The sequence below is a fragment of the Triturus cristatus genome, chromosome 10 (assembly GCF_964204655.1).
Source record: "Triturus cristatus chromosome 10, aTriCri1.1, whole genome shotgun sequence".
Lineage (NCBI taxonomy): Eukaryota > Metazoa > Chordata > Amphibia > Caudata > Salamandridae > Triturus > Triturus cristatus.
Window position 1 is genome coordinate 804,976,496 of NC_140593.1, and position 26,690 is coordinate 805,003,185.

Genomic DNA, 26,690 nt, shown 5'->3' on the forward strand with positions numbered 1-26,690 from the left:
GCCCTCAAACATGTCGTATGGAGAGTGGTATAGTCGAACCCCTAAATAACGGAGGGGGCTCTCGCTCCAAGCTATGCCCTGTTCTCCTATTCTAAGATTTTGTGGGGTGAGGTTTGGACTCAGTGGATAGATCGTCGATTCGTCCCAGTTCACCTTAAATCCCGAAGCCTCTGCAAACTCTCAGAGAGTTGCCTATATAGAAGTTAGGTCTGCAGTGATGTCTTGCACATATATTAACAAATCATCTGCATACATCAACACACTATGTATGGTGCAAGCTATAGCGATACGCGAGTTCTAACCCTCCCGGCATAGACTTATTGCCAGGGGTTCCACCGCCAAGGCAAATAAGATGGGCGAGAAGGGACACCCCTGTCTTGTGCCTTCCACCTTCAATGAGGACGATACATATCTTCCTATGTGTATCCGAGAAGTAAGTTTAGTGTATAAGAGCCTTTACGAACATTCCTACAAGGTGGGGAACTAATAATGAAGAGAAAGTGGAGTAGTATTCCAGGGGGAAACCGTCCATCCCAGGGGTTTTATTACGTGCTAGGGCCTGGATTGCTTGGGTGATGTCTGCTGACTGTATTTCTGCATCTAGTGAGGTTTTATCTGCTGCAGAGATTTGCGATATGGCGAGTGGGTTCAGGAAGCGTTCCCTCGCTCTTTGCATGTTGATAGTTGGTTGTCTATAGACTGTGGTATAATAGTGTAGGAACTATTGCAGTATTTCCACTTGCGATCGTACGGAATTACCATCGGGTTCTAGTATTTCAGTAATTGGTTTGACCTCTGTTTCCTGTCGGGCTAGCCTGGCTAGTAGGGTTCCCATTCTGTCCCCCTCCCTATGTGTTCTAGCTGCGTGTGCTTTGAAATTATATCTACGCAAGTCTAGTACAGCGGATGCGTAGGCTGTTTTTGCTTCTGCTACCTGTGTTATGGTTGCTCTATTCGCATCCGCTTTTTTTGTTAGGGTTGCTAATTTGCTTTTGGTTTGCATTAATGTATTTTCCAATGTCTTCTTGACCCCCGCTATTTGTCTTATATATTATACTCTGGCCACCACCTTGAATGCATCCCACTCCACTAATTTGGATGTCGCTGTGCCTGTGTTTTTAGAGAAATATTCTTGTATGCTCTGTCTCTGTTCATGCTTAAATACCTGGTCGGTCAGACATTCCTGTGGAAGTCTCCTGGTGTGTACTGGAGGATGGGGGGGCCTCCATTTTAAAGTTAGTATATGGGCATCATGGTCTGAGAGGACCCGTCCTAAGTAATCGGAGTGCTGGATTTTGGGAACTATCACTGCTGAGCAGAGGGAATCTATCTAATATTACTCGAAGGTTGTGTAAAATGGAGTGGAATGAGTACAATCTGGTTTGTGGATATTGTGCTCTCCCTGCATCTATGTGTGCCCAGTGTGTGGTCCATGCTTGGAAGCCTTCTGTCTGTGAGCGGGAGAATGTGTATGTGGGGGTGGGATCTGTCCAGGGTAAGGTTTAGCACGCAGTTAGTCTCCCCCTAATATCCACAGTATGGATGTATATTGTGCGAGGACTCCTGTGAGGTGATACCAAAACTTTTCTTGTTCATTGTTTGGGGCATATATACTGCTGAACAATACAGCATGTCCCTCCAGGAGCCTCTCCAGAAGTGTGCATCTCTCTTCCTTGTCACTGTCCTCCTGAGCTCCTGAAAAGGGGTCCTCAGCCTGACCCAGATTAGTGCGCCTCGTGCGTATGTGGAGTATTACTTGCCACATATGATCGCTTGGCATTTATTACGTAATCTGTCAAGCTCTCATGTCGTTAAATGCGTCTCCTATAGGAGGGCAATCTGTGTGCCTTGCCGCTTGGTATAGGAGTAGATGACGTATCGCTTACTTGGTGTGTGTAGGCCTCTAACATTTAACGTTAATAGGCCAATGTCTGTGGTCAACGCCCTGTTAGCCATGTTATAATGTCTGTAGAATCTGACGCGCTATGCCCCGAATGCCTAGGGGTGCTCACCATTCCCTCGTCCGTGTTGATGGTTAAAGTTAGTACTTACTGTTGCCCGCCTTTGTGATATTCTCGGTAGTTGTTGATCGGTTCTTAAGGGGAAAGGAGTAAAACTTAACAAAGGCACAGTCCCAACTTAAAGGGCCTATCGGGCTTGGCGGTACGTCCAAACCAGACATTTTGTAACTGAATTAGTTCGTCCACACATGACCTTGATCACATATTCTAATTTATATATATATTGATATCAATATATATTCTCCATAGTGTGAATGTCCTAATCAACCAGACTTAGAGATGATCAGAAGCCCCTCTGCATAACTATTGCAAAGTTTGAAAACCAGGGAAAATTCTTCTGTTAATGGGCTGGTATCTGAGGAGGTAGACATATAGATTGAACTAGTTCTGATCAGATGGTTTGTAATGCAAAAGGTTCCAGAATGACCATTTAAATCTAACCGATATTGGCTCAACTGTACAGCTGGTTCAAATTGTTGTGCCTATCCTTTTCCCTCTTGTCTTACCCTTTTTCTTTTTCACCCCACGCACATCCCATTGTAATTTCCCTTGTCCTACATAGTGTTGTCCTTTTCTCCTTTAACAGGATAGGCTCTACTGTACACCACACTTTTACACCCTGTGCTTACTCTTGCTCCTTTTTGTACCTTTCCTCTTTCCTTGTATCCATTTTCTCTCTATACTTTCTTTTGTTTTACTTTTTTGATATCTGCTATTTTTTCATACTATTTCCTCCTCCTCGCATTTTATTTTCACACTTGTAGTAAGTTGGGGGCTTTTGTTTGAAACTGCTTGTAGCAAGTACTAAATTAAATGTAGTTTAGATTGTGTAACTCTATGGGCACTTTTGTAGCGCATGGAATAAAATGTGGACGATCCAGTGCAGGGTTGCACAACGTTACAGAAGCCTGCAGGTGCTCAATCACAGTAGTCAATTCAAAAGAGCTCAATTCAACACAGCAGATTGTCTCAAAGTAGCAGTGAATAGGAGAAGAGATGAAAAGAGGCCGATCCATGCAGAACCTGAATACAGAACCTCACTTGGGGAACCAGTATGGTATGTGGAACCATTCTTGCTCTTTCCACCTCCTGTGAAAGGCCAGCAAGGGTAGTGTGCACTTTAAGCCAACCCATTGTGCTTTAAATATTGTGTTTTTCTACTTAATCCTGGGACTGCTGGTGAATTTCCCATCAAGGTGGATTCATGGGCAGAAGGACATGGACTTATTTCACAGAGGTGTATAGCCTGCTATACGTTTTTCAGAGGGTAGGGGCTTGACAAGTACTGGCTGTTTTGTGATGATGTTATCCTAGTCTGGATATCTTGAACAGCTAAAAGCTTTGGATTCCCCCCCGAGTGAGAATTTTAAAATACACAGCTGGCTCTCCCGTCCTTGCCAAAAACTGAATATCCGTTTTATGTGTCTTTTCCAGCGAATACAGGACATGCGACTGCTTCCACTGCGCTACTGGTTACTTGTTTTCACCATCATGTTTTTCTATAATGGCGTATTTCCATTTGTGGCTGATGCCAGGTAAGTGAACCATAATCATCGCACATTGCAGGGGTGGGGCTTGGAAGAAACTGGAGTGCACTGTACTTTTGGCAGATGGACAAATGCAAACGTGTGCATGACACAGGCACAAAGGATGGGTCATCCAAGTACCAGTGGGCTGGACCCATGCCACATTTTCAGGATAAGCACAGACTTAAGTAATGAGGCCCATTTAAATTCACCTTATGTACATCTATCCCTCTTGGATGTCCTGAAAATCTAGCACAGTGTATACACTCTATATCTAGGTCAAACACCCTTGGCATAAGATTACTAGAGGTCTGAGCCATCATACATTTATTAGATGACATGAAGAATTGAGAAGGTTGCTTGTGAAGGCTGATTATGTACCCTGGAAGCCTTATGCCTAACCAACTTGATATTAATGTTTTACATTTAGAGACCTGTCTGAGCATGGGCAGCTAAAGTTCAGTATGTCCATTTGAAGACGTTTTCCAAATAAGAGCTCTAAAACTGAGTTCCAGTGGTAGTGTTAAGCATCAAGCTGGGCGGGATTTCACAGGAGTGATGCTCAACATTTGGCTGTTCAAGAAGTTTTAGTAGGGTGCAGATGCTTCATTCTGCTTAAATTTGGGCCATCTTTGACAAAGTGCTGAAGTTTAAAAAACAGAATGCTGCAGTGCAAAATTGTGAGATGCTTAAAAGCCGTGGGCATCAAAAAAACAGAACTGCAAAATGATGCTATTTCCAAAGAATAGATCATGTTGGGGTGAAAGTCGGCATGATTCGTGGAGCGTTGAGAATTTACTTGTATGGAAGAACCTCCTTTTCCATATTCTTTGGAGTTATCATGGCTACAGTTTATTTTATTTATTATGTACAGTGCTTTGTATAGCATCTACATGCTTGAGTATAATCACCCCGGACTCATTTGAAAGAATGTAAATGTATAGCTCTTCCAATGTATGAATACAGATCATAAGAAACACAAGTATTACAAGTAGAGACCCCCAGCAAAGACAGTGAAGGTGGTCCACTATGAGTGTAAAGCAAAGTCTGGACCTGCGTGCCTGCACATGGACACAGTCCCACATTTGCAAAGATTCTTAGAAAGATATCAGGAAACGATCAACCACCTGGCATGCATAGTCACTCCATTTGTTCTCTCCTTGCTCCTTTTGAATAGCCTTGCAGATTGAGAAGTACCAGTTGAAGGAAATGTCCATAGACCCCTCCCCCACTCCGCCTGCCTCCAATAGAAACAACTAGTGAATGGAAATGGATATTACATTTCTTTCTCCATACTTGTACAAGGTGATTCCTCCAAACATTGAGGGGGCACACTCTTAAAGCAGTGTAGCAAAGCTTGCACCTTCATGTTTCAGCCTATGCCTCAGATATTTCAAATCCTTTCCCAGAGCAAAATATTTACTGTTCATTGTCAAATCATAAAACCATGAATCGTCTCATGAATCCATCCTTGTTTCTAGGAAGGTCATGTACCAGCCCAGACACATTTACGAGCGAGATAAAAAAATGTGCGATACTTGACTTCTAACACCTCTTTGTTTTTCACAGCAAGTTTATCCAAGATAAGTACACAGGGTACAGCCAGCGGGAAGCTGCATATATTGCCGGCGCAGTGTATGACAGCTCCTTAGTCCTTTCTGCAGCTGTGGGAATATTAATTGTGAGTATAAAATGGTGCACACAGGTAGGGGCAGGGATGGTTTTTGATGATTGGGTGCAGTGACAAATATTTGCACTTAGTAGATATGCCCACCACCTGTTAATCAGACTGCAGCCCAGACAAAATAAGTTCAATGCCACTAACGTTCAGCTGAGCTGTGGCATAAAAGTGAATATAAGCAGTATCAGTGAGGTGCCCGAGTGGTATGGCAAGTTAAAAAAAAAAATCTTTAATCACGTGTTTACATTTACCTACATACAGTATGTCATATTATCCCTTCCACCTCAACAGCATTAAGCATACAGCAGAACATCCGTTAACAAATAAGATCCTCCAGTCCAGATGTGTCCCCCCCCCACTGCCCACATTGTCCCCATGGCAGAAAGCAAAATTACAACATGTGATGCTTGAGGTTGTCTATCGAAACCACTCCAATTTGCACCCAGCATTGAGCAAGCCTGGCTTAAGACCCCAATCACATCACATCCCATACTCGAGGATGCCCCAGCACACACTAACATAGTTCATAAGAACAAGATGGTCAAGCAGCATGGATTAAATAGCTTAAACATTTACCTACGTGGCAGAACGTAATTTCTATTTTGCAAAGCAAATAACATTACATCCTACACCTTCACATCTGGATATTGCCTGGACTGATGCTACATGGATATCAGACAGTCATCCTCCTCGGTTGCCCATCTTAGCTGTTGTGCCAACCCCTCTATTAAACAAGGTGGGTTTGAAGACTTCCAAACCATAGCCACCTGACGTAGTCCCAACAGCCCATCCAGGTCCGCAAATCTTTCTTCCAACCTAGAATTATCAGAACTGCCCACAAGCCCCATGATACAGCTCTTTGCCTGTCAAATGGAATGGCAAGTTATGAGGGCAATTTTCTGCAATGGGATGATTTCTGTCACTACATCCACCCAGCAAACGGGGCATAATTAGCTAACAGGAGTTCCCACGAGCCCAAGGATCGTATTATCTGCCAGTCTGCAAGTTGCCGGTTTTTGTCACATCTCATCAGATTCTGCCTCAACCGTGGTGTTTGCCCTGGGACAGACTGCCCTCTCCCATAAATTGGTACCTTGCATGGAGAACCTAGACACTGCCTGTGTTTGAACACTAATATCATCTGCTTCCTAAGTAATTAACCCATGTATGAAGATCCCTTTGTAAAAGCTTTCTCAGACTAGAGGGCAGACCTGCTAGTTAGATCCTGTTGGGTAACTTGTGTAAGAAGGTAGACTGAGGGTTTTCAAAGCTTTTAAAAGTACTTATTTCACTATCACCCTACATGCTAATTTACTTACATTGTTCTTGCTTTGAAATGTTTGAGTTGTTGCAATGATCCTTTCTGCACTTTCTCTATTCTTATTCCATATACTGTTTTCCTTGAAGAAAGCTAGGCTTGTGTGTTCTAACATATCCTGCTTCCTCCTCTGTAGGACTATGTGGGTCTGCGTGGTATTTTTGCCGTCTTCTGTGCTGTAATGACGCTGCCAGTATTTGCACTCCTGGCATTCACCTTCGTCCCTCCCCTGGTCTCCACCATCTGGCTCGGGATTACTTACTCTTTTGCTGCAGTAAGTGTCAAAGACAGGATAGTGCTTCAATTCATTTTAGTTTACTTTTGCTTGAAGTGGATAATGTTTGAACTAATTATGGCCTATCCCACTGCTGAACACAGCTCATTTGTTCTTTTGTTTTATTACAGGCTAGTATGTGGCCGTCAATGCCTCTGGTGGTGCCGCAAGCAACTCTGGGAACAGCGATGGGACTTGCAACGTCAGTGCAGATGATTGGGATTGGAATCTCAAACCTGATTGTTGGTCAAATACTGGGAACCAAATCCAGGTGAGAAATGTGATCTGATGGCATGATTTTACGTTAAACTACTTAGGAGAAAGGACTGGCAGTTGGGGAGGAAAAATTTGCTCAACTAGTACAAAGTAGCAATACTGGACTCCACTCATGAGACCGTGTGGTAAGAAGTGTAGTAACAACGACTAACGTCTGTAGGCAACACTGTATGAGGTAGGAAAGGCAGACTCCACTAAGTAATCAATTGAAGGAAAATGTCTCACATCGGTCAGTGATCAGATCTGTGCCTGGGGACTGGAAGCTACCTCAACAGTGAGTGCACTAGTAAAATAAGTGACACTAGGCTTGTCAAGTGCAGGAAACACACTCTGTGTATGTCATCAACCCCACGTTATACCCTGTAATGTCTTTGAGAGATGGTTTGTGAACAATAGCACATGTTCATTTAAGAATTGACTTTTTATTGGTAATATCTCTTTTCCTCCTTTTCCAACAGTGAAGCAAAGATCCCTCTCTGGCGCTGGCAACAGATGATGATCTTCTTGCTTGCAAACACCATTGGCTGTATCTGTACCTCAGTTGCGCTTAATGTGTTTGATAAGCGACAGGTAAGTAGCTGCTTTTGTGGGAAGTGATGCACAGGGCTTTCCATCACCATTAGCAGAAATGCAATTTTGGTCAAATGAACCCATGCTCAACAGCCCAGTCAATAAAAATCAGAACAAAATAGTTAATACTTAAATCCTGCTGTAGCATCCAAGTCCCATGGCCCTCATTTACCTCTTGATGGAGCGTTTTCTTGGCCCTCTTGCTTCCCGTTTGGTCCTCCAACGAACCTTTGTCTCCAACTGAGAGGTGATGCGAGTTAGCATTAACATCAATAAACAATTCAATTAACAGTGCAACCCATTTGGCTACACAATGAGAAGCAGGAATCATTAGCTTGGTTTAAGAAGGTTTATGACAAATTCAGTATTAAGTTCAAATACTCTACTTGCAGTACCATGCTTTAAAGATATAGCAAAACAGCTGGGAAACCCAACCTCTTAAAGACGTTTAGGCGTACCAGAATTAGACATACAAGAAACTTTGGCACTGCGATACAAAATAATAATAAAAGCTATTGATGCTCAGAGAAAAGCCTCAAATTTTGTTGGCAATGCATAGGTACATTAAGAGTCAGAGCAATTAAGGTCCAGACAAAGAAAATAGTTCTAAATTCTCTAAAGAGTCTAAAAAATCAGGGACTTTTCTTAGAGGAAATCAGAATCGAGCAAAGGAAACTAGGTTTAGAAGGTGTCCGCAATTCAGAAGCTCGGTCAAGAGTCTTCTATGGGTCAAGAGAAAAGTGTTAGCCTAAGCCTCACTTAGGAAGGGTTCAGCTAGCCAATGAGGTCTAAACCTCTAAAGGGCTGAGAAGGTTCGAAAGAGACCTACAGCATCTCTGGAAAAAGGGTTCTGCTGCAGTCTGACGAGGTGAACACTATTTTATAACACAAAGTCCACTGGGTAGCACCCACTTTGCACGCATCATCAGGGGTCCATTGTTTCAGTCCTGTTCTCAGGTAGCAGATGGATACATTGGGAAAACCTCCCCTACTAGACATGGGAATGACATCAGTTTCTCACGTACAAATCACTTGGTAAAATTTACTCAATAGGTCTTACAGTTGATGCTCTTGTTCCCTATGTTCCTTCTTCAAGGTCTTCTTCTCAGGCTCTTGTCTCTATTTCTAGTACAGTAGTGTATCTATTATATTACTAACACTGCATTTGAATACCTGCAAGAAATGTCGAGTTAGCAGAAAAATGATATCGTCTTTTATGCAGCATAGTGAAATGCAGGCCTACATATGAAAACGTAAACGTTAACTTCAATGGTGCATATTTAACATGCATGTGCAAATTTACACTCAAATAAATATACCTTTCTAATGCATTAGGTTTCATATTACATGTAATATTCATTAGGTCCTTAAAATAATCAGCTGTAAATATGACTAACAACTACATTTAAATCCAATGTATGGAATATTAATGCACATGTTACATAAACTTTATATCCTTTCCCCTAAAATCACATTCTACGTAGGTAAGGATGGCTGCTATTTGGCTTTTAAATCAATAAATGTTATTCATGTGATATAGCCCGCACATTAAGGAAATAACGTTTAATCTCTATGGTGAGTACATTTTCTACTAAATCGGGGCAGTTTTATTATCACCCTCCATATGGTAAAACACATTAATGTGAGTAAAGTCTCTAATCCTACAGTAAAGGCACTCCCTGATAGTGTCAAGTGCAAAACTTACGTAAGTTTGTTAAACCATACATGATGCATGTGGTAAGTGCACTTTCATACTGTGTATCTCTTAAATGTCGGGGACATATCTTGTCGTGTAAAGGGTGGGCAACTTTTGCACTGCACCAATCCCCCCTCTGATGGTGAATGAACCCATCATATGAATGTCTTATCAGATGGACAAATCACAATCTGGTTGTTTTAATCACCTTCCTTCTGGAATCTCCAGAAATGTCATGTTATCATAGTGTTTACGCTCTATCCTCCAGTTCTATATCAGCTCTTTTTCTCTTCACTCCATTTTTCGCTTGTGCGCATTTGTATACCTTACAGATTACAATCAGGAATAGTCCACAATAACAATTATCACCAAGGCTTTGAGAATGCTTCCAACTATTCTGCTACCTAGGCATCCAAACCATCTACCTATAGCGAAAAATCCATTTCCTATTGCTTCCTAAGCACCTGTTGTTCTCAACCCTTTCAAATTTTTCTTTAGATCAGAAATGTTGCAAATGTATTTCTTCAAGTCCTTACTCTCATCTGGAATGTAAGAGCAACATTGTGGAGCTTTCAACATCCGACAGACTCCGCCCTGTTTTGCGAGAAGGACATCTAAAGCAAGTCGAATTTGCAAAACCATTGATCTAATGGCAACCATTTCTGTATCTATAACTAAAAATCCAACAGCGGTACTAGGAAATAATTTATCAACTACAGTAGAAAGCTTTCTAATCTTGTGTGAGCCGAGTTTCACTCCTATAGATGGTATCAAAACACCAAATATATCTCCTAAAATTTGAAAAGCACTAGAACCTCTTTTAGTTGTCACATGCTGTGCCCTTGTCGAATCATCAATTTGTCCTACATGATACATTTTTGGAAAAACTATCCCCATGTAACATGTTCCATACCATCTCTTGGGTAACCTATAAAATTCATTTTTCTGACAAATGTAATAGACTTCAGGGAAACCAGGATCTTCTCCATCTAAATATAATTCCCAAGTTTCCTCAAACTTCAAAAGTATGGTCACATTCACTATTCCCTACAAAATATTCATTGGTTGAGTATTTTCTAATGGAAATGCATAATCTCCTTTTATGTTGTCAATTTCAAGCTAATGCTGTCAAGTTTGCCACTAATCTATTCTCACTTTCTTCTTTGCTCATTCTGGTACTTTTGAATGGTTTGCTTTAGACAATATGTCTCTTCATCATTCTTCTACTGGAACTATGACTTTCTTTTCTACATCTGTTAGTAAACAAGTTAGGTTATGTCTATGCACATAAGCCTTGTCTGGTGTCATGGTGGGTCTAAAGAAATGTCCCACTGTCTCAGTGTTTTTAGCATTAAGCTGTTTATTCAAGTGCTTCAGCACAGGAACTTCTGAAAAGACCAAGTCTTGGTTCGAATAATAGTATTAGAAATAACTTTTTGCATAGAATAAGCTCAGTAATAAACTTAACTCCATATGTCAAGGGGGGATGGTAGTACGTTATTTCCTCAGCAACTGATGCAGGTAATTGCATACAGACATAGCGATCCCTGGCATCCATAGGGTCAACCTATTCATAAAGCAGTTTAGAAAAATTGGGGGGCGTGGCTGGATGCCGCTTCAGCAGGGAGCCTGAACCGGAGCTCCTGCGGGTGATCCCCCATATTATCCCATCCTGCCCGCTATAGGGGAGCCCTCAGTACAAATCGCTTGCCCCCTGATCCCTGAAGGGCAGGGGCACAGACTGAGAGGGACAAATGGGGCAGAAGGACGCGACTCTGCTGCAAAATCGTACCTGACAGGGACCCGCGAGGCCAGCCAAGATGGCGCTCGCGGTCTGAGCCCTATTCCCCCAGGGACGACCGGAGGCTGCCAGCTGGGTGCAGCGGAGTTAATTGTGGGTCCGGGGCGGCGGAGCACCGGGCCCTTGCAAGTCTGTGGCCAAAGGTGCAGATCGGCAAGTTTTCACCGGAGACTCGATGATAGTGGGTGGGCCACGAGGACCGCCAAGATGGCACCCGCGACCCAAGAACTGTTCCCAGAGGGACATCAGGAGGCCGCCAGCTAGATGCAGTAGAGCTAGTCGGAGGCGCGAAAGGACGGAGAGCTGGGCCCCCATACCTGCAGGGCAAACAAGAAGTGACTAGGTGGATCGGAGGGGGCCACAGGCTGGGACACCGCAGGAGGAGTTGCGTACATCCAGCGGTGGCGGGAGATGCTCAGGAGGCACCCCCTGGAATACCCGGAGTACCAGGAGTGCAGAATGAGCTGGGACCGGCCTCTCACTGTTGTGAGTGGGGGTTTGACCACTGGCAGGGGCCCTGGCTGCTGCTGCTACCGCACACTCGAAGCCTTGAGGTGTGGCGACAGTGGCCTAATCATTAGAGGATTGTGGACGTCGAGGAGCTCGATCAGGAGAGGATTGTGGAAGTTGGGGAGCCCTTGAGACAGTGGGTTCACGCCTCTGCGGCCCCATCAGACCTACATGAGGCACCACATACCAGTAGCTCGCACCAGGGAGTGCAGACACGGGCACCCCTGGAAACGCCTGGAGGTGGCATAGGTGCCTTGGTGGGCAGTGAGGAGTCAGATTTCTGGGGCCACCCTGCGCATGGAGAGACTGGGCTGGGAGAACTCACATGGGGACAGGAGGGCCCGCACTGAGCACTGCACATGATAGACTTGCTCCAATGAGGGAGAACACAGACGGCCACGGAGGAACACCAGGCGTGCTGGAGAGTCGATCCCAGTAGTTGGAGAGATATCGCTGAGGAGAAACCAGACGCGGCACGCTGAGGACCACAAGCTAGACTTGCGCCTCAACAACGACTAGGTGACGGCAGCGGTCCCGGAAAGAGACATCGGTGACACCGATGCAAGTGCACATGGTGAGACGGGACCACACTGCCTAGAGGAGCACAGACGACACTAGGAGGTGGCATACATTGAGAACTTAAGTCACAGCAGAGACCGACTAGACGACGTAGGGGAGGCATCCACCACTGGCCAAGCCCTGACTGGGAGAAATCGGAGGAACAGAAGCCCTCCCCAGGGGGTCGCAACCACTATGGGGAGAGTCAACAAAAGACGAGACACAGAGCAGCAGTAGCCAGCTGGAGAAGATGCTGGAGAGTCGCGGCTACACACAGGGGCTCTTAGTGAAAAGAATGCAACCCTAGACAACCTATCGCTTTATGACATCCTGCAGGCCATCGAAACGTCAAAAACGTCCGTCGGATCTAAAATTGACACGCTCTAAGAAGACCTGGGCCTTCTGCGGGCAGATCATAGGAAGCTGGCAGACCGAGTCATGTCAGGAGAAGATGTCAGAGACCTGAAACCTCAAGTATCCACGTCTACCCGCAAACTCACGGACATTGAAAAAAGGGTGCAGGTGTTGGAACTGCAGGCTGAGGATGCCGAAAATAGGCCAAGGCGCAATAACATCAGAGTCATTGGGCTGCCAGAAAAAGTCGAAGGGAACAACATGGTTGCCTACCTCGAGAACTGGACCGCGCCGAGGTGACAGTGGAGGGCCTGTCGCCATATTTCGCTCTAGAACAGGTGCACAGGGTTCCTGTCAGAGCACCCCCGCCTGGGAGGCCGCTGAGACCAGTGGTGGCGTGCCTCCTCTTTTACAAGGACAGAGATCACGTGCTGAGCCAAGCGCGACTCAAAGGTCATCTCAAAATCGTTAACAGCACTGTCCGGATCTTCCCAGACTTCTCCCGGGAGGTGCAGAGGCAGAGAGCTCCCTTTGTTACAGCTAAACGAAAACTTCGACAAATGGGGATATCATGCCCATGGTGTTCCCGGCTAAGCTCCGGATCGCGTATGCCGAGGGGACCAAGTTCTTTGCTACACCCCAGAAGTGTGGGAATGGATCAAGGAGTAGGGACCGCGGGACCGGAGGAATGAAGGCTGTGACCAGCCAGAGAAGGATCCCAAAAGGTCCCCTGGAAAAGGGGGGAAACCCAAATGCCTCCCCACACTGGAGAAATCTCGACGAGACAGGAAGAGTGCGATTGCGGCGATAGCATCCCTGAGCGCTCAGGGACCACGGGGCTCCTCCTCACTATCCGGGGAGGAACAGAGAGACTCAGACTCTGACACCAGCTCAAGTACCGTGGGGGATGCCAGTCAGACCCTTCCTGAAGTGACTTCCAGAACGGCGGACGACTTGATCTGATGGACACATAGCATGCAAGTACACGCTGGACACCTGAGTTAGGAGGGGGGAGGCGTCCTGATTAGGGGTTGTTACGAGCCAGCGAGGGGCCAGGGCGGGCGCTATGAGGTCCAACCACTGGATGGGGGGGGGGCCCGTGGGGCTGGGAGGGAAGGCTTTCCTCCAGGCGAGCATTAGCCTAGTCACCCGAATTTCGGACACCTTTTTGTTTCTACACCAGAGCGCAGTTTGGATGGGGGAGCGTTCCTCACTTGTCCTGGGGAGGTGATATAGTTCTAAGTTGGGGGCACTGCTGTCTACACATAAACAGGGACAAGAGCTGCAGCGGGAAGGTTCACTCCACTCAGACTATGTCGCCAGAAGTAAAACAAGAGCAGGGGGCCAGACGGAGGGGGAGAGATTAATCTGTAATGCCATGTCAGACGGTATATAACCTCCTCTCTTGGAATGTCCGGGGGATGCACTCTGTGTACAAGCGCTACAAAATCTTTTCCCATCTGAACAGGCGAGGGATCCATATAGCAATGCTGCAGGAAACTCACACCTGAGCTTCTGAGGGGGCGGCATTACACCGAAGATGGAGAGGTCAGGAATACTATACTTCCTTTTCGGCATTTGCCAGGGGGGTCCTAGTATGGATAATGGCGGGCATCCCCTTTCAGGACACCAAGTTGATCCAGAGGGCCGCTACGTTGTGGTCACAGGGAGACTGGATGGGCGGGATGTAAGGCTGATAAATATTTATGGCCCAAATGCAGACCAAGGAGCTTTCCTAGAACAACTGTCTGGGACTGTGTCACCATACATGATGGGGCTTATCATCATAGGGGGGGATTTTAATTGTATTGCGAACCAGGATCTTGACCTGTCCTACCACCCGCTCCGGGAGGCCCCGGTCCACAGGACAGACAGCTAGGAAGTTTAGAAACTGGCAATCTCACTGTGGGTTGGTGGAAACGTGGAGATGCACGCACCCACTAGACAGGGAATATTCCCACCTCTCCTATGTACATAACTTGCATGTTCGACTAGACACCTTTTTATGTTCACCAGACATGCATACACGGCTCCAAGGCACGGAATACCTCACTCGAACTGTGTCAGACTACAACCCGCTGCTGACTCGACTGCACTGGGGGCCACAGCAGCACCCCATTCCCACATGGCGTCTCAAGCCCGTGGAGGATCAAGTATTTTTGCACGAGATCAGGGGCCATATTGTTGCATATTTTGCCAAAAATGCACAGTCCACCGACTCCAGGGTGATGGAATGGGAGGCCTTTAAGGCTGTAATTAGGGGACAATGCATGGCACTGTCCATTGGAGTACGGTGAACGTTACTCACCGATTTGGAACAGGCAGATCAAGCGTTGAGAGAGGTTGAACTCTGACGCCCAAACCACCCCGAACTCCGCCAGGAGTTGCTAGAGGCGAAGGAAGAGGTGGCTGTGCAGGAAGAAAGACAGAACGGGTAGATTGTTGGCGTGGCTTGCTGACCCCACCCGCAGGGGGGACACAATAATCCAGCTGGCGGACCCAGAGGGGCAATCACTATATAGACAAGATGCCATCAACACTCAATTCCGCAGTTATTATGAGCAGCTTTACAGGAGCTCCGGGCCTAGGAGAGAGGGGGAAATAGAGGGGTACTTGTCGGCCCTTCCTCTTGATACCCTCACAGAGGAGGACGCAGACCAGCTAGGGGAGGAAATATCCGAACGCGAAATCAGGGTGGCCATTAAGGAAATGGCGAGAGGGAAAACCCCGGGCACAGACAGGCTCCCTAAGGAATTTTACGCAGTGGATGTAGAAGAACTGTCCCCCAGGTTAGCAGAGATGTATGCGGAGGCAGGGGAGATGGGGCCACCTACCAGGCACCGCTAGAGAGGCGGTGGTAATTCCACTGCTGGAGCCCGACAGGTCCCCCCTTGAGTGTGCAGTATATAGACCCTTGTCGATGCTGAAGCTTGATTTAACAATTTTAAGTAAACTACTGGCAACAAGGCTGCTCCCACATATAACCTCCCTTATACACCAGGATCAGACGGGCTTCGTTCCACGCAGGAACACAACTTTGAATATACGCCGCCTGTTATCGAGTTAGGTGCGACAGAGGAACGGGAAGGGGCGGTGTTCGCAATCGACATAGGAAGCCTTGAATGTGGGTTTCTGTATGCCGTCCTATCCAAAATGGGCCTGGGACAGGGGTTCCTGCGCTGGGTGCAACTGTGATATGCTGATCCGGTGGCGAGGGTCTGCACGGGGCGCACAATATCGGAGCAGTACCAGGTGGAGAGGGGCACGCGCCAGGGTGTCCCCTCTCCCCACTACTGTTCGCACTAGCTGTGGAGCCACTAGCTGGCGTGGCGCGATCTGAGAAGGCTTACCGGGGACTCGAGCTGGGCACCACATAGCGCTATATGTTGACGACCTTTTACTCTTTCTACAACAAAATCGCAGGGAGGGACCTGCCAGGGGCAAAGACTATGATGGGGGAATTCAGAGCATTGTCGGGACTACAGGTAATTTGGCAGAAGTCCAGACTGTTCCCGCTAGTGGCAGATATGCTGCTACCTGAGAACCCGGGGGATCTGCGATGGGAACCCCGATGTTTCCGATACCTGGGAGTGTGAATCTTTCACACCATAGAGGATGTGAAGGAAGGGAACATAGTGAGGGCGTTGCACTCGCCCAAGGACAGCATGACATTCTGGGGAAAGCTGCCCCTTTCGGTTATGGGCCGTATTTCTCTGATCAAAATGGTGGCTCTCCCCAGGCTGGTGTATTTTTTCACCACGCTCCCGGTGTGGATATCGGGGGTTGGTTTCGGGAGCTGGACTCATGCCTATCCGCAGTCATATGGGGGACGGGTAGCAGGAGGGTGGCCCTTACCATGCTGAAAAGACCACGGTCAGAGGGGGGCCTCGCTGTGCCAGATATGGAGGCATACTATCTGGCAGGGCAACTGGAGAGATTCACGCAGTGGGTGGCAGGGAGCATAGCACCAGATAGGGGTGTGTGCCAACCTTCACCCCGGACAAACTGAATGTGTTCCGCACCCTGGTGGGGACAGCAAAACCACAACAGGTCCACAGCAATGAACATAGAGTGATATGAAGGTGCCTGCAGAAGACTAGGACACAACGCTCCTATTCACCCGAATTATCAATGATGTTACTGGGGGCCCTTCCACACGGGGCACAATGGAGAGGGATAGATGACTGGTCACAGGCAGAAGCCACGAAGGCAGGAGATCTATACCGGGACGGGGGGCTACTTTCCTTTGAGGAATTCAGAACCGAATGGGACATCCCGCAAGGGCACTTCCTACTCCACCGGGCAGTTACGGGGCCCATGAGGTGACACTGGGTCACAGGCACAACTGAACCGCCACAACATGCCACTTGTGAATACATAAGCCTAGCTTGGGAGACCATAAAAGCTGTAGCATGCCTCTACAGAGCCATAGGGCAGGACTCTATACAGCCCCTAGACTGATTGAGAAACCAATGGGGAAAAGACTTGGATAGACCACTGGACAACAAGGACTGGGAGAACATAATGGTACGGACAACCAAAGTATCCCGAAATGCACGCTTCAGCCTGATTAGTTTATATATACTTCACCGAGCATACAAAACCCCAGAACATATTAACTGATACTTAGCTAGGGAGGACGCCAAGTGCCCGGGATGTAATACACAAGGGGCGACTTTTATTCACATGATATGTAGATGCTCTTCTCTGACGCACTACTGGCAGGAAGTAACCTGGGAGACAGCTAGGATAACGGGGAGGGTAATCCCATGCATACCGGCACATGTCCTGCTCAGCCTGTTCCCACACACCACCAAAACTAAGACCACAGACAGGCTCCAATATCTCGCTTTCATACTTGCTAAGTGAGAAATCACTAGCAGATGGAAGGCTCCCGATGACCCCAATGTTTACAGATGGAAGCAAGAGTTAGTGAAATGGGCTGGGTGCAGGGGCACGAATTTGTTCAAAAACCCGAGACGAGGAGTAGTCAAGTTGGAGAGAGCTCGTGCATGGGAGGTTTTGATGGAAGAAACGAGGAACTATGACCGAGACTCTGAGGCCTCCACGCCCGAGAGACCGCCACGGCAGGGGAACCACCAGAGGCAAGATCAGGAGGGGGTAGGAGTGCAGAACCCAAACGCTGAGTGCATATGATACCCTTAGACAAGGTAGGGTCAGGACCTGGAAATGAGGCGACTGAGTAACACAAACACACACCGCAAGGAAAAGTAGAAGTGAATAACTGAGCTCAATAGACAAATGTAGGAGACAGCAGTGCGGGGGCGGGAGGGGAAGCGGGGGAAGGGTGTTAGATACCTTGTTGGGGGAGGGTAGGGGGAGGGGGGAAAAGAATCTGCATAAAATAACCCTTGTTGTGCAAAGGATATGACAGCTGGAACCAAGGACAATGCAAATATGTGTATGCGTAATACATAAGGGGATCTATTGATCTGGGAATGTTAAGCATTTACCTGTCCAGCCACCAGCGAAACGGCTGAACGAACTGTAAAAGGCAGTAAAGTTTGTTTAAAAAAAATAAAAAGCAGTTTTGAATAAGCATTCAATGAGTAATCTCCTCGAGAAGCATCTACATGTAAGACTTTCTCATCTACGGCAGGTAAGCTATTGTCGTAGGAAATGGCATTTAAGGAGTACGTGTAGACTTTGGTTCTGCTCCCTTTAAAGGATGGGGCAATTTCAGAATTATAATTAAAGCAACTAGCACTTGTGTCACAACAGCAAATACTCATGCACATATTTGTTTACATCTTTTAGTGTTTGTGTTGGATTCCATACGTTCTTTCATGATAGACCGCTAGTTAAAAGAGTGCAGCAAATTTCTTTCAGTTTAGTTTTCACTTGCACAGACGGCAAAGCAAAGTTCAAATGTCTCTTCCTGTAGAATATGTATAATGATCTTCAGGAGACTTCCTTAGCATTACTCCTTGTTCTTCTAAGGGACATCCTTAGGATCCTTCACCAACTCTGGCCTTGGTACTCTTCTTTGTTTTTTGGGCAAATCTATTAAGTTCTGTCTCTAGTAAATGCGCAGTTCAAACTCACCAATGATCACCTCCAAAATAAATTGACTCCGTCTATTTAGTGGCAATGCAATTTCAAAACTCAGTTCAGCCACAAAGGTGAGTTCAAGGAGGCTCAATTGGATGCAGATTGTTCTAACAAAAGGTGAAAAATGCTCTCTCCCATTATTTGACTGCTAGGTAAGTCCATTTAAATTAAGAATACCTCCAAAAGTGTACCCTAGCTCTCTTTGATCCCCTTACCTTTGGCCCTTCTTCATCACTGTCACTTTGACCAAATCCTTCAGTATCTTCTGGGATAGTTTGTGGTACGTGCACCTCATACAGGCAACTTCTCTCTCTCTCTCTTGTCTCCTTAGCCACTGGTCTCCAGGTACAACTTGTGTTACAACTGTATTAGACTCTTCACAAGGGTCTGAATCTGGCACAGTCAACACTACAGGATGAGACCCCTCTGTACCTACTTCAACTGTTGATTCTCTCAGACCCCCATCCAGCCAAACGAGTGCTGTCCCAGCTTCTTGCTGCTATTAAACAGCTTGACTAACCTGTTCCCTCTGTCTCACTGTAACCATCGGCACATCAGGAACAGGTGGAGACCGGACTCTGTGAGTGTGGGCAGCATGTACCCAGTGCCTTGTCTGTGTGCCACACACTTCACCCAGAAATTTGGGCAGGCATTTGTAAAGCCGGGTCAGTATATGGTGCTCACTTGTGTAAGAGTAGCACCCTGCGCTTACTATATATTTATGGTGATTTTAGGAGTTTAGATAACCATAGAAAGCTCTCTAAGTGGAAGCTGTGAAGAGCAGCCTTCAGGCTTAATCTAGGAGTGCAAAGCAGCTTGGTTTACCATTATCTAATTTATTAGTATGGGCTAAATGAAAAAGAACCACTCACAGTACTTATAAAAATATATATAATAAAATAAAATATATATGTTCGAGGCATATGAGCTGCAGATTATACACTTTTGCATAGATCGCCATCTGGTGTTGGGCCCGGATGTTTGCAGTTTGTTTTTCTTCTTGGACAGTCTTTGGAAGTCACGAGTTCGGTGACTCCTCCTTCGGTCCGTACTGCACATGGGCTTCGGCTCCATCCTCAGATTGTTTTTTTCCGCCATCGGGCTCGGATGTAATACTTCGTGCTCCGGCTTCGAACCTTTCCAGTTCGACCTTCGACGAAAAATCCTCGTCCATCGAGATTCTTTAGACGGAATCGACTTCTTCATCTCTCTCTTCGGCACTTCCTCGATTCCAGACATCGGCAGCGGCCTTCGGGCCTACCTCGACTCCGGTCTCGGCCGATGGAAAGGACTCCCTTCAAGAAGTGCCCAAAATGTGGGTCTAAATTTTCCCACACCGACCTCCATCAGGTGTGCAACCTCTGCCTCTCTCCCGAACACGAGGCCCGAGACTGCCCCGCCTGCAAGTCTTTTCGATCGAAAAAGACTATTCGGGATCGACGAGCTCGACGCACCATGGCGCACTCATCGACCTCGGCTCCACCTGACATCTTCGGAGAAGACACCGGAGCGTCGGGACAGCTGCACACCGAGCGGGAGGAAGATGTCGTCAGCGCTTCCGAGGCCGACGACTCCGACGTGGAGGAGATCACACCGGCGCAGAGGGTCGTGAGTACTCTGTCCCAGATGTGCCTCAGGATGATCTCTATCCATCCAGGCCGTCTCCACCAGAGGACTCCCTGGGGTTCCACCACCTCTTACAACGGGCGGCACATTACCATGGGGTGGAATTACACAGTGATCCAGTTGAGGAAGACTTCCTACTTGATACATTTGACATAGCAGATAAATCCACCGCTATATTACCCATGCTTAAAGGGGTGACCAAGCATGCCACAGAGGTTTTCAAAGACCCCGTTAGAGCTAGGGTCTTGAACCCCAGAATAGAAAAGAAGTACAAGGCAGCCCCCACGGATCCTGTCTATATTAAAGGACCTGCGCCCCTAGACTCACTAGTGGTTTCCACAGCTAGGAAGCGCTCCAACTCTCAGTCATCTGGTGAGGCTCCACCACCTGATAAGGAGTCCAAGCTTTTAGATGTGTCAGGCAAACGCACTGCCTCGCAGGCTGCCAATATGTGGCGCATCGCCAACACGCAGGCGCTGCTAGCAAGGTACGATAGAGCACACTATGATGAGCTGGAGGCTCTCATGCAGCATCTCCCGGAGAAATATAAGAATAAAGCTCATGAGCTAATACAAGAGGGAAAGATTATTACCAACACCTCTATTAAATGTGCACTTGACGCAGCAGACACGGCGTCCAGGGCTATAAACACCAGTGTCCTGCTTCGCCGTCACGCCTGGCTCAGAATTTCAGGCTTTAAACCAGAGGTCCAAGCATCTATCTTAAACCACCCTTTTGACCAACAACACTTATTTGGCCCAAAAGTAGACGAAGCCCTGGAAAAAATGAAGAAGGATACAGACACGGCGAAGTCTATGGGAGCCCTGCAATCACAAACCCCTAGACGTTCCTTTCGCCGTTCCTCCTTTCGAGGCTCTGGCAGAGGTTACTCTTCCGATAACGCCTCCACTTCCTACAAGTCCCCTCCTCAAAATACCTTCTCAAAGGGCTACCAAAGAGGTGGATATCGAGGAAACAATAATAAAGGCAGGGGCAAAACCAACACCGCCCGTTCTGCCACACCGCCCACACAATGACTTTCCCCCGCTCCCCCCAGACCATTCCACTCCGGTCGGGGGCAGACTACAAGACTTCCTTCAAACCTGGGAGGCCATAACATCAGACAAATGGGTAACCCAAATTATTCAGTCAGGGTACTGTCTCGAACTAACTTCTACCCCCCCAAATATTCCACCCAGACACCGTGCGATGTCACAAGAACATACCACACTTCTGAAACAAAAGGTACTCTCCCTCCTGCAAAAACACGCGATAGAGCAGGTACCCGTCGATCAGCAAAATCTAGGGGTCTACTCTCTGTACTTTCTCATACCGAAGAAAGACGAGACCCTACGGCCCATTCTAGACCTCCGGCCTCTAAATGCATACATCCATTCAGACCATTTTCATATGGTAACTCTTCAGCAAGTTCTCCCACTCCTCCGTCAAGGCGACTTTCTCACTACACTGGACCTGAAAACGCATACTTTCTTATCCCAATACACCCTGCTCACAGAAAGTACCTCCGATTTGTGGTAGACGGCCAACATTATCAGTTCAAGGTTCTCCCCTTCGGGGTCACAACCGCACCACGGGTGTTTACCAAATGCCTGGCAGTAGTGGCAGCACACCTCCGAAGACAAAACATTCACGTCTTCCCCTACCTGGACGACTGGCTCATGAAAGCCGCGTCCTACCTCCAGTGTGTACAAAATACAAACACTACCATACAACTACTCCACCAGCTAGGCTTTACGGTGAATCACCAAAAGTCCCACTTGATACCGTCTCACACACAGCAATACCTCGGTGCCACTATAGACACCTCAAAAGCTATAGCCTATCCCAACTCAGCCAGGATCGCAAGCATGCAAGCCCTGCGCCAAAAGTTCCTTCTTCAACACTCTCTACCAGCAAGAGTGTTCATGAAACTAATAGGGATGATGATGTCTTGCATTTTCATAGTGCCTCATGCAAGACTTCACATGCGTACACTCCAAGAGTGCCTAGCACTCCAGTGGAACCAGGCCCAGGGTCAGCTGACGGATCTGGTGTTGGTGGACGGCCGCACTCATCGATCTCTGCAGTGGTGGAACACCACAAACCTTTCCAAAGGGCGACCGTTCCTGGACCCGGTTCCTCAGGTGATTCTAACAACCGACGCATCGCTCTCCGGCTGGGGAGCGCATCTATTACACCTCACAGTGCAAGTGCTATGGACGCCACAACAGAGGTTACTTCACATCAACCATCTGGAGTTATTGGCGATCTTTCTAGCCCTGAAATCGTTTCAGAAACAAATTTCAGCCAAAGCAGTCCTAATTCGCACAGACAATATGACTGCAATGTATTATATTCAAAAACAGGGGGGGGGGACACTCTCCCCAGCTCTCCCGCTTAGCACAGAGCATATGGAGATGGGCAATTCCACAAAAAATCTTTCTCCTGGCACAACACGTCCCAGGCATACAAAACACCATGGCAGATCTGCTCAGCAGACAAAAGCAGCAAATGCACGAATGTGAACTGCATCCACAAGTTCTTCACCCATTCTTCCACAAGTGGGGGCATCCTCACATAGACCTCTTCGCCACCCACGAAAACAAAAAATGCCCAAGCTTCGCCGCCAGATACCCACACCCATTGTCCAAAGGCAATGCGGTATGGATGAACTGGTCAGGCAAATTTGCATACGCCTTTCCACCTCTCCCGCTAATTCCATTAGTGGTAAGGAAGCTACAACAGCATTCCCTCACACTCATTCTGGTTGCTCCAACATGGGCCAGGCAGCCGTGGTACACCACACTACTACAGCTATCGGTGGTACCACATCAAAAACTGCACCTGTCCCCATGCCTCCTAACCCAGAACCATGGAGAAATCAGGCACCCGGACCCAGCTCAGCTCAACCTTGCGATCTGGCTCCTGAAATCTTAGAATTTGGATACCTTAATCTTCCCCCTGATTGCATGAACATTATCAAGGAAGCCAGACGTCCTACCACTCGAGCATGCTATGCCGCAAAGTGGAAGAGATTTGTTGTTTACTGCCGTAACAATACAATCAACCCTTTAGATGCATCCATACAGCACATCATATGCTATCTGCTCCATCTTCAAAGGTGTAACCTGGCATATTCATCCATACGTCTACACCTAGCAGCAATTGCTGCTTACCTACAAAACAGACAGCATTTATCACTGTTCAGAGTGCCTGCTATTAAAGCCTTTATGGAAGGCCTTAAACGAGTAATTCCACCCAGGGCACCACCTTCCCCTGTATGGAATCTAAACGTAGTTCTTACAAGGCTAATGGGTCCGCCTTTCGAACCAATGCATAAATGTGAGCTACAGTTCCTCACTTGGAAAACAGCTTTCCTCGTAGCTATCACTTCCCTTAGAAGGGTTAGTGAGATACAAGCGTTCACTATACAAAAACCCTTTTTACAGATACATCACAGCAAGGTGATACTTCGCACAAATCCAAAATTTCTGCCCAAGGTCATTTCCCCCTTCCATCTTAATCAATCGGTGGAATTACCGTTTTTTTTCTCGCAACCTCAATCTGTTGCGGAAAGGGCTCTACATACACTTGATGTTAAAAGGGCTTTACTGTACTACATACAAAGAACGCAACCTTTCAGAAAGACTAAACAGTTGTTTGTCTCCTTCTCTCCACCGCATAAAGGCAACCCCATCTCTAAATCAGGGATAGCCAGGTGGATTGTAAAGTGCATACACATTTGCTATCACAAAGCAAAAAGAACATTATCTGTTCCACCTAAAGCCCACTCTACAAGAAAGATAGGGGCTTCTATGGCTTTTCTAGGGAACATACCCTTAGATGACATCTGCAAAGCAGCCACATGGTCAACACCGCACACCTTCACAACACATTACTGTGTAGACGTGCACTCCAAACAACAAGCTAGTGTGGGCCAGGCTGTACTAAAGACACTATTTCAAACCACTGCAACGGATACCGGTGGTCGCCGCTAGGGCTGGTTACTGCTATATAATCTATGCAAAAGTGTATAATCTGCAGCTCATATGCCTCGAACGGAATATGCTACTTACCAGTATGCATCTGTTCTTGGCATGTAGAGCTGCAGATCTATACACGCCCACCCGCCTCCCCGGCTACCTGTATCCGTTCCAGTCTATCTTATTTAGATACAACACACATGGGTTTCTTACTATTATCACTACGCTCCATCTTTTCCCTGCTGGCGAAAAACAATCTGAGGATGGAGCCGAAGACCATGCGCAGTACGGACGGAAGGAGGAGTCACCGAACTCGTGACTTCCAAAGACTGTCCAAGAAGAAAAACAAACTGCAAACATCCGGGCCCAACACCAGATGGCGATCTATGCAAAAGTGTATAGATCTGCAGCTCTACATGCCAAGAACAGATGCATCCTGGTAAATAGCATATTCCTTATTACAATCACTCACTAACTGATTACAATATCACCTACCCGGAGAGATAATCACTATTAACCCTGGGCGTAGAGCTACGCTCCGCTCGCGTAGTTTGCGCAACTACGCGCTACGCGAATTGCACGTAGCACAGTGCAAAAACAAGTAGCGTAGCGGGCATTTTTTGCTTGCTCGCGGACCTCAATGTCAAGTTGGCGACCGCGAGCGAGCAAAATGACGTCCCGGCGAGACTTTTTCCTCGTTTGCGATCAGCAACATCAAGTTGCCGATCGCGAGCGTGGAAAATAAACCTCCCGGCGAGATTCTCAACGCAGGGAGGTCAGGTTTCTCATTGCAAGTGGTCGCGTATGCTCATGACCGCTCGCGATGAGAAACTACCAGTCCGTGTTGAAAAAACTGCCGCTCGAGTACAAATCTACTCGAGCGGCAGAAAACTACCACTTGCACTGTGCAAGATGCCATTTGCAATGATTGCACAGTGCGGACAAGCATCCAGCACTGTGCAATAAGTGCGAACAGCATTTTCCCTACCGCACTACGCAGCTCGTGTAGCTATGCGTAGCTATGCGTAGCTTGCGTAGTGCGAAGTGCACTTCGCGTAGCGAGGCACTACTACGCAAACTACGCCCAGGGTTAATCACAATGCACACAATACTTTGGACATAGAATAGCAAGTAGCACCAATGCACAGTGGTCCCCAGGGGGGAGACCAGACCAAATATCAAAATAGTGGGATGCAAACTACGACCTAAGTTGAGACTTGACCCAGGAGACGTAGAAGAGTCGGGGGTCCAAGGAACCACCCCAGGTGAGAGTCTAGGAACTCCACAAAGGTCGTGTGCAAATAGGATACACAACCGTGTACTCAATACTTCTCAATGGGTAAGTTGTGGTTGCAGTCTTACCACCGGAGAATGAAAAGAGTCGGTCGTAACCCACACGTGAGTTTGAGTCAGAGAGTACCTGAAAGCAGAGGGGATAGAGTGTATGCCACTCAGGGGTAACCAGGAGGCACAGAAGACGAAGGCCCCTCGAGTTCAAGGTCAAAAGGTGATGAGGAGCTTCAAGCACCGTCGTGCCGAGTCGGTAACTCTGTACGAGCTACCATGACGCTGAAGACGACAGAGTCCGTCTGTTCCAGCCAACCGCCTCAGCGCAAATCAGTTATAGCAGCTGGGACAGACTCGTTGATAGAACCTTTCAAAGCATCCGACTCTGGTGCCACAAGTCGGTCGGGACTACTGGGGCAGTTGCCGTGCGGTGCAGCGATGCAACGATGCGGTGCACAGGGGTTTGGTTGTAGAGACCCCGATGAGGGATACTGGCCTCAAATTGATGAGAAGACAACTCAGGGCTCGAGGGAGAACAGATCCACCACCTGAGTTCCTGAGTCTTGTGGAGTCCGTGGAAGCCCAGGATCGGCAAACCGGTCAATTGTGTTATGGTGCCTGCAGATGTAGGTGAGGAGATTCCTTTTGTTGTCTTGGATGTCCACAGGCCTTGGAAGGACCTGTACAGAGCACGGGCACAGACGTTGCAGTAAGCTTGCAGGACAAGGAGGCCAGGAGACTGGTTTAGCCCCCTGTGCATGAGGATCAATGTCTTTTTCTAACAGGAAGCCAATGTAGGTTTTCAGATGAGACAAAATTGAAGATTGCCTATGTAATTTGAGAGCCAGGCACCCCGCTGCATTCTGAATGGTTTGTCGTTTCTGCCGCAGGTGTTGTGGCAGTCCCACATAAAGGGCCTTGGCATAGTCCAATCTGGAACCACCTGGGCCAGGAGAACGGTAATCTTTGCGGGCAGGGAAAGGAATTGCAGAAATCTTTTGCCCGTTCGCATCAGACAGGGGCATGTGCCAACTACTGTGTTAATTTGAGTTTGTAGTGCCAACTGTTTGTCAATCTTGACTTCCAAGTTTTTCACTACTTCTGCTTGGGCGTTGGGTGGGAGAGCCTCATCCAGCC

The 26,690-nt window shown here is 47.3% G+C and overlaps 1 protein-coding gene across 1 annotated transcript in view; it reads left to right on the top strand.

Moving 5' to 3' along the window:
• LOC146790038 (lysosomal dipeptide transporter MFSD1-like) overlaps positions 1 to 26,690 on the top strand; it is a 103,172-nt gene that overhangs the window by 69,537 nt on the left and 6,945 nt on the right. The window contains exons 8-12 of the mRNA XM_085628368.1: positions 3,456 to 3,556; positions 5,117 to 5,228; positions 6,683 to 6,820; positions 6,952 to 7,091; positions 7,555 to 7,666. Of these exons, the coding sequence (XP_085484494.1) occupies positions 3,456 to 3,556; positions 5,117 to 5,228; positions 6,683 to 6,820; positions 6,952 to 7,091; positions 7,555 to 7,666 (603 nt within the window). The remainder of the gene's footprint in view (positions 1 to 3,455; positions 3,557 to 5,116; positions 5,229 to 6,682; positions 6,821 to 6,951; positions 7,092 to 7,554; positions 7,667 to 26,690) is intronic.